Source organism: Limanda limanda, chromosome 2 (assembly GCF_963576545.1).
Source record: "Limanda limanda chromosome 2, fLimLim1.1, whole genome shotgun sequence".
NCBI lineage: Eukaryota > Metazoa > Chordata > Actinopteri > Pleuronectiformes > Pleuronectidae > Limanda > Limanda limanda.
The window spans coordinates 25,286,318-25,295,120 of record NC_083637.1 but is presented as its reverse complement, the minus strand read 5'-3'; the positions used below and the strand labels follow the sequence as shown (position 1 = coordinate 25,295,120).

At 42.0% G+C, this 8,803-nt stretch overlaps 1 protein-coding gene across 2 annotated transcripts; it reads right to left on the bottom strand.

Moving 5' to 3' along the window:
- Positions 1 to 683: 683 nt before the first annotated feature.
- On the bottom strand, positions 684 to 5,860 carry gcdha (glutaryl-CoA dehydrogenase a). Of its 2 annotated transcripts, none has more exons than XM_061090624.1 (12): positions 5,778 to 5,860; positions 5,176 to 5,289; positions 5,042 to 5,074; positions 4,775 to 4,915; positions 4,521 to 4,583; positions 3,786 to 3,956; positions 3,554 to 3,683; positions 2,744 to 2,960; positions 2,516 to 2,619; positions 1,784 to 1,909; positions 1,523 to 1,683; positions 684 to 1,223 (listed from the first exon to the last, which is right to left on the bottom strand). In XM_061090624.1, exons 2-12 carry the CDS (start codon positions 5,276 to 5,278, stop codon positions 1,150 to 1,152), a joined length of 1,323 nt encoding a protein of 440 aa, XP_060946607.1. In that variant the 5' UTR covers positions 5,279 to 5,289; positions 5,778 to 5,860; the 3' UTR covers positions 684 to 1,149. The 2 variants fall into 2 exon arrangements, with proteins under 2 accessions (XP_060946607.1, XP_060946614.1); XM_061090631.1 differs by having other exon boundaries at positions 5,176 to 5,283.
- Between the last annotated feature and the right edge of the window lie 2,943 nt (positions 5,861 to 8,803).

Here is an 8,803-nt window from a genome sequence, read left to right as displayed (position 1 = left end):
GCGCATACTTTACAAATACTCCTTTCACGACTGTGAGTGCTGCACTTTCGCTCCCTGCAAAGACGATCTCATCTGTTTTTTCTCATATGATTTTTTCCCCAGGTGACAGAGGGGTGTCAGCAGATGAAGGAGCACATGTACCAGGTTTACGAGGCGAACAGTAATGAGATGCAGGTGAAGCTGCAGGAGTTGACTGAGGTCCTGGACAGCTGCACTAAACTCTGCTCTGAGCTCCAGGAGGCCAACCGGGCGCTGGCAGGGATCAGAGCGGGTCTGGCCATTACAATGACAGGGTCCCCATAAACTAGTAAATGTTCTTAGATATTGAACTGATTAATATGTTATTAGCAATAAGTTTCTGTTCCTGTGTTTATCACTATATTGAGTTTTCAGAGTAGTTCAAGTTGTCTGCCTAAAAGGCTGTATTGGAGAAGATTGCTCATCTGGTTTTGCTCTTCCTTCTTTCTTCTTCCTCTTGTTCCAAGAATACACAGTTGTCTGCGACTCTAGGTCGGTCAGGTCAGGTCATGATTCCAGGCATAGAAAAAGAAAGCAAAAACTAATACATGTTTTACTTATGTTCCATTTCAATATGTGTTGATCCCCTAAATAAAAGTTACGTGTTCTCGTGCCAAAATGTGTCATCAGTACTTTCATGTTCCATCAAACCAGAGATGCCAATCTTTAAACCACCAGTAACAGATTTATTTTGATAACAGGTTACATCGATTTGTTTCCACACGACCACACATATCTCAGAACCCATTGTAACCGCTTATTTACATACTGTTTAGCTACGAAAAAACAACTCATAATGCCCTGACTGTTCCATGCGATATGGATATAAATACCTTATATTAACCGTGCAAATGTCCCTCAAATATCTCACTTGGACCCAATGCTTTGTTCAGGTGTTCTTACATATTCAGATACCAGGCAGAAGTGGTAGGAGATGGTTCCCTTCAGTAGTTAAAAAAATATTTTGTAAATGTAATAAAGTATTCGTGGTATAGCTCCTCGTGTGATGAGGATTATTGCTCATCATGTTTCAACAAACGGAGTTCTGCCCAGAGATGACATGTTTCTCACTGGGCACATGAGCAGCAGTATTCCACAAAAAGTCAGTTTCAGGAAGGTAGCGGAAAAGCTTTAATTTCCAACTGTGAAAGATTGCAGTCCAGTGATGGCTTTGCCCAGGATCAAGGCGTGGATGTCATGAGTTCCTATGGAAAAAGCATCAATTGTAATGAATTAAGTTATTTTCATTTAAAATTGTTTTTGAGTTATGCATAAAGATATCATTTTAAAAACAAGTTAGTCAACTTTCATGAGAGGCTATTCAAAATGTTCCATACTAATCAATTGTCAACCTCTATCTATCTGTACACTGCTGACCTCTGGTGGTGGACGTACTTTGCTGCCATTATATCTTACATTGTCACCTTACTACTGGGAGTTTGTGGTTCTTTGGTAAATCTTTACAATTTAAGGGCAGTGCCTTCATTCATGCGTGTGTGCCTACCCTCATATGTGTTGACAGCCTCCAGGTTCATGACGTGACGGATGATGTGATACTCATCTGAGATGCCATTTCCTCCCAACATGTCTCGGGCTTGTCTGGCGATATCCAGCGACTTGCCACAGCTATTCCTCTTCAGCATGGAGATCATCTCTGGTGCCGCTCTGTTCCACGACAATGAGAAGGAAAAGTGTTCATTGCAGCGGTTGACAGAGACCAAAACTAATAAGAAAGAAATTGAAATACAGAAAGAGAGACACTCACTTCTTCTCATCAATGAGTCTTCCAAGGGCCAGGCATGAATGCAGACCAATGGTGATCTCTGTCAGCATGTCAGCCATCTTCTTCTGCATCAGCTGGTTCCTGGCCAGTGGCACACCAAACTGGATTCTGATTGGGGGGGGAGATATAAAAAAATGAAGGCTGACTGAACTTGAGGAGACACTTTGATCAGTATGATTATAATGTCACACTCATTTCAAACTGGATTTATATCTTTAGTCCCAGGAACTTTTCAAAAAAGAACTACAAAGCTTCTTCAGAGTGTTGGTTTCCTGGTTCCAATGAAGTCTGAATACTCAGGATGATTAGACAAATGAGCTGCTTAACATATGAAAAACTAAAAGCTACAACATGCAGGTGACAATACAACAACAAGACTATACTGCTTTAACATTGAGATTATTTACTCAACGCTGGGAAAGAGACTAGCACTAAAAGCAATGCAAAATGGGGGTTAAATTAAAATGCTGGGGTACTTGATCAAGCACAAATGTTTAGCATTGCGAATCAGGCCTAAAGGTTCCACTACTTTTACAAAGTCCTATCCCTGAGCAAATATAGGTAACAAGATTTCCCAGAACTCAACTTAGACCCTGTGTCGTGGAAAGGTTCCTATTTCCTGGGAACATTTTCTGTTGTCAAAACACAGCTTCTGTCAAGTCCTCTAACTTGATTTGATGTTCACACAAACTGTCGACAGAATATAAAACGTACCTGTCCAGAGTGTACTGTCGGGCAGCATGGAAGCAGAATTCAGCCGCTCCCAGGGCTCCCCAGGCAATGCCATACCGAGCGTTGTTGAGACAGCCAAAGGGACCCTGGTCAAAAAGGTCAACAACGGAAGAAATGTAAGATATTTGCGCAAAGAAACATTCATGTTGTTATATTTAATTCAATTTGATCTTATTTCGTTCAACTTGGTGCGAGTGAGTAGCCACTTACAGCCAGACCAGAGACGTTGGGCAACAGGTTCTCCTGGGGAACTTCCACTTCGTCCATAAGGATCATGCCAGTGGCTGACGCCCTCAGTGAGAACTTGCCCTCGATCTTGGGGGTGGCAAAACCCTTCATGTCACGCTCCAGGATGAAACCCCTCACCCTGCCGTCCTCACACTTGGCCCAGACCACTGCAATGTCTGCTATGGGGGAATTTGTGATCCTAGCAGAGGACGGGGAAGGAGAATTCACAAAGAACTTAACACAGGGTTGCAGTTAAGCTGATACACAAAAGCTGGTCTGGCTTTAACCTGACCCAAAGAGAGGTGCACCACATCTGTTAATATTATTATTCTCCAAATACCAGACCTACTTCATATTTAAAATTAATTTATGATCGAAAACTAATGGACACTGGGACAGAATGAATTGTCCCTCACGTTATTTTATATAATTTCAATAGAATAAACCATTTTTATTTTTCTTATATGCATTACATCACGAAAATCATTTTCTGGACTACGCCTCCTCATCTGTATTTTTACCTCCACCAAGCAGGTTCGATTTTAATCTCTTGTTTGTCTGTTTAGCTGCTTTCAGACATGCACTGAACAACAGAGATTCTCTGTACTTTGTCAATGAAGGTGCATGTGGGAACACAAATGTCTGAGTGAGAGCCTCCGGATTATCTGCGGACTTTCTCCACCTTGCCCCCTAGAATAAAGTCAGCAGAAAGTCTGGAGAATTGTTGTCTTGTTGCTTTGAGCAAACGCTCCATCAGAAGGGCCTGTGCTTCATGTGGGTCTGTCCACCTACCAGGTCTTGGCTCCACTGACGCTGAAGGTGCCGCTGGATGGGTTGTACTTGGCCTTGGTCTCCATGCTGCTTGGATCACTGCCGTGGTTTGGCTCTGTCAAGCCGAAGCAGCCCAGGATTTCTCCACGAGCTGTAGATTAAAAAAAAAACACAAACACACCATACTGATTCAAATAAAAGTACACTAATGTTTCTGAAATGGAGTGCCGATTTGTGTTAAAATATTTGTTACCAAGCCTTGGCAGGTACTTCTCCTTCTGAGCCTCTGTGCCATAAGCATTGATTGGATGCATGACTAATGAAGACTGGACGCTCATGGCTGACCGATACCCGCTATCAACTCTCTCGACTTCTCTGGCGATGAGACCGTACGCCACGTAACTAGTGCCAGCACAGCCGTATCCTGCAGGGTAAACAGATAGCAATGCAAAGTCCTGAAGGGTCAACGGCCTGCAACTTAAGAAAAACAAAGCAAACAGAATGCAAAGCAAATGGAGAAAATACATCTTCAGTTACACATTCACAGCAAATAGGTTCAGAGCGTCCCGCCAGTTGAAGTGAATTGAGCTTTCAGGGCCACCGTAAAATGGCAAAAATAAACCATGAAGCGTGGACAGAAAAATGAACACATTTATAGATTTAATATATACATTGAAGACCATGTACTATGCAATATTTAGAATGGAACTAAGACAAGATGGTATTTTAAAAGTCCCATTATGAGGACACCTAAAGTGTTACAGCAGCAAAAAGGGAATAGTGAAATAAACACTCAGTAGAGGGTAATTACTAAGTAAAAAAAGTAATATTAACACAAATAAATATCAAAGACAGCAATATGTACAATGTAAACAAAATATAAACAGTAAAACATTTAAGTACATGTATGATATTGAACTTGCCTTGCACAAATAGAAAATTAAATTATTATTACGTGAGGGGAGTATGAGTAAGTATTTTTGTTTACCTTGAATGGTCGGGCCCAGGACGCCCAGCTCTCCCATCTCTGAGACGATCTCACGGTGGAAATCTGTTGCACGATGCATGTTGGGAAAGAGAAGGTGACAAGCTTGTAAAATCCTTTTAATAGAAACAAACAAAACTGAATTATTCTATAGCCACTATTTACTGTTTGATCAAGATATTAACAACATTGTCTGTGTATATACAGTCTATGTATAACCCTGGTATACTCTGATCATGGATGTGTGTTCAGCTCACGTTCATGTCTGTTGGCCATGACGATACGGGGCATGAGTTTTTCCTGGCAGTAATCACGGAAGGAGTCTCGGATCATGATCTCCTCCTCTGTCAGCAGACCCTCCAGGTTCAGAGCGTCCCGCCAGTTGAATGGCACCTTGGCTGAGGGTCAAAACATGTTCACACAAGCACACACACAGACACACACACAGTGGTTATGTCACCATCACATGCCTCAGCAGAACATTTAAAGGAATCTTGACAGACCATATTCAACATGTCACATACCTGCCTTTGTCGGTTTCTTGACTTCTTCAACGTCTGAAGGGACGAAAAACAGTAAAAAAGATGGTCACTCTAACATAATAGTACTATCACACCGTCTATGTATATATTATATAAATGAATAACTTCAAATGTACCTTTTGGGGCTGTTGCAATGGTGCCCTGGGCTCTGGACGCTGTGACAGCAGCACATCTTTGGCTGCTGGAGAGCAGACGGATGGCAGCACTTCTGAGAGCCATGTTTCCTGAGCCTAGAGAGAGGAGGACATATTTATTAGAGCTGTAATATATTCTAATATGACTGAGTGGGACATTTAATGGAACATTGTTATGGAACTGTGTTACAGGTTGAGGAACCAGAACAGGTATAATCAGGGCAACACAAACCACAATACAAACAATATCAATTTGCAATATCATGATTGTAATCCGTGTAAGCTATAAACCCATGTTAAGTGTTGATTGTGTATTGACCAGTCATTCCTACGGTATCATCGCTCCATGCATAACAAAGGGCAGAGATTTGGGTGTTAGAACGTCACAGGAATAGACCTATAATAACAAAGTTGTATCTTCGTCTTTCAGAACACACGGTCCCATGCAGCCCAGTGAGACCAGCACCAGCATGTCCGTGCAACACAATGTAAACACACTTTAACAAATCTTGCAGTGACCTTTCTTCAGTAAGTCTCGTCCCACTCATGCAGTTCTCTCTCAGTCTCCAGTATCTGTCGCTTACCTTTTCTCCTCTCGGTGGATTTACGTGATGATCTGATGCCTTTCAGCGGTGGAATGAGCTATGAAAGTTGCTTAAGTAATATTTCTGCCGGTGCTACGTCACAGGGCTACGTAACGCCACAAATGTGGGAGCTGCTGTCCGCCATGACAGGTGAGGCATTTATACAACGCGAGCTAACTTGCTAACCAGCTAGCTCAGTGGAGAAGTAAGCACTTTGAAAACACTCAGTGGGTGTAACCATCCAGAATGCTACAGCCTACTTCCGGTGTCCTGCAGGGCACGTGGTTAAATTTATAGTTAGCGTGTAAATTGAATTTGCGACACTTGCCCTCACTCAAAATGGCGGCCTGGTGTTGCCGTGTGTGTGTGGGGGCAGTGGGGGGTGGAGGCCCAGGCCCTCCCACCTCATTGGCTGGTAAAATAAGATGCCATGCACTGAACCTGTGAGCCCCTGTACCTGTTACATACAGTCTGTTCACAAGTTAGGTAAGTGACACTGCAGCTGGCAGACCCACAATGCAACAGAATGCATACTTCATACAAGGCATAACAGTCCCTCAAATTCAATCAAAGTGCACCAAACTTCACACACTCACACAAACTCACGCACACAAACACACACACACACACACACACACACACAAAGCTCTGTTCAGTTCAGTCACAAAGACTGGAGTGAAAACATAACCTCCTTGGCGGAAGTTATTCCACTGTGTAGTTTTAATGTGGGGATATTTTATGGTGCAAATGGCAAATGAGGACACACAACAACGAAAAGTAAAAAACTCAAGAGAGATTAACTCCTATCAGAATTGATCCTTGTCATAGAAGGTGAGTTTTGCTTTTGTTGTTATGTCTTGTTGTTGTGATACCTTATTTGTTGCTGTGTTTAGCTTTTTGTTGTCTTTTGTGATTTGCCGTTGTAATCCTCTATTTGCCGTTGTCGTTTGCCCTTCATCGCCCCCATAATATTTATCACTGATGTGTTTTTATATATGGAACACATTTCATGAAGAAAAAGTAAGAAACTAAATTGAATTGCACCCAGTAGAGCATTTATCTCCAATCATATTTTGTATTCAAGGTTCATGAACTATTCTCTGGGAAAGCAATGAAAATATCAAAATTGTCCGATCTCACAAGTACAAGTTACAGTAAGTGAAAACAATTCCCGGATTCATCTCCTGATGCACACAAAACTCTGATGAGTTCTACCCTGACCCATACAACATCCTTCCTCCAAGTTTCATGCCAAACTATTTCTCATGATTTGGTTATAATCAAATCAACCATCTAACCAACAAGCAAGGGGAAAACATGACATCCTTGGCAGAGGCAACTAATAAACTAACTAAATAAAAGTCAACTACTTCCAGAGACCAAACTGTTCTGTTTTAAAACTATTTAATAGCCCAGCATTTTTAGGAGAATAGATGAATGTAACATCTTAACAGCCAATTGAATTATAAACCAGTTTTGATTAATTATTAATTAAGCTTGGTTTGCTTGTTTGGTTGTTATTTCAGATGCTCTCCTTACTTCTTAAGAAATGTATTGGTATTACATGACTTTAAATTATTCATTACTTTACCGGCAAACGCACACATGACACTTTCATTGCTAAAGATGGGGCAGATTTCCAGCCAACAGGGTAACTTGGAGAGGATCTGTGTCTGAACCTTGTCCTCTCACTACTGGGGTCCCTCAAGGTTCTGTCCTGGGTCCTCTCCTCTTCTCTCTGTACACCAACTCTCTTGGCCCATTCACTTGCATGGCTTTTCCTACCATAGGTATGCTGATGACACCCAACAAATCCTCTCTTTTCCCCGATCTGAAACACAGGTAGCAGCACGAATCTCTGCCTGTCTGACTGACATCTCTCAGTGGATGACCGCACACCTTGACAAGACTGAACTACTCTTCCTTCCAGGGACAAACTCTCCCACCCACGACCTGACTATTAACTATGACAACTCCGTGTTATTCCCCACTCAGACCGCTAGGAACCTGGGTGTGACACTCGACAGCCAACTCTCCCTGACTGCCAACATTACTGCAACAACACGTTCCTGTAGATTCATGCTGTACAACATCCGGAGAATACGCCCCCTTCTCACTCAGAAGGCGGTGCAGGTTCTGGTCCAGGCCCTGATCATCTCACGCCTAGACTATTGTAACTCCCTCCTGGCAGGTCTACCTGCTAGTGCCATCCGACCTCTGCAGCTCATCCAGAATGCAGCAGCTTGACTGGTCTTAACCAACCTAAATTCTCTCACACTACTCCGCTCCTCCGCTCCCTTCACTGGTTACAAGTGGCTGCCCGCATCCAGTTCAAAACACTTGTACTTGCGTACCGTGCTGCGAACGGATCAGATCCAGTCTACATCCAGGACATGGTCAAATGTTACACCCCAGCCCATTCACTCCGCTCTGCTTCAGCTAAACGACTCGTTGCTCCTTCACTGCGAGCTAAACACTCATCAAAATCACGACTGTTTGCTGTCCTGGCTCCTAAATGGTGGAATAAGCTCCCAATCGACATCCGGACATCAGAAAGTTTACACATCTTCCGCCGCAAACTAAAAACATACCTCTTTCGACTATACCTTGAATAAAAAAAAAAAAAAAAAATGACTTACAATTTTTGAAACTAACAATTAAGTAGCACTTAAATGGCACTTACTTATAGCATTTTGTAGTTTTGCTTTATTTTTGAAGAAATTGTACTTTCTTTATTCTTGTTGTTCTTGGTTTGTACCCTCGGGGTTGAATGCACTTATTGTAAGTCGCTTTGGATAAAAGCATCAGCTAAATGAAATGTAATGTAGTGTAATGTTATATTTAAGGAAACAGGAAGTCTCTCCTAATTTGCCTTTCAGTGTTTTTTTTAAGAATGTTATTGAATTTGTTTTTGGTTTCGTTTATGATTTTTTTTTTGTGCACCAAAAAGTTGCTGTAGTTTGAGCTGAGCATCATATCATCTAATTGTATTTTCAGACAGTAGACATGCATAGATTACTCTGGGA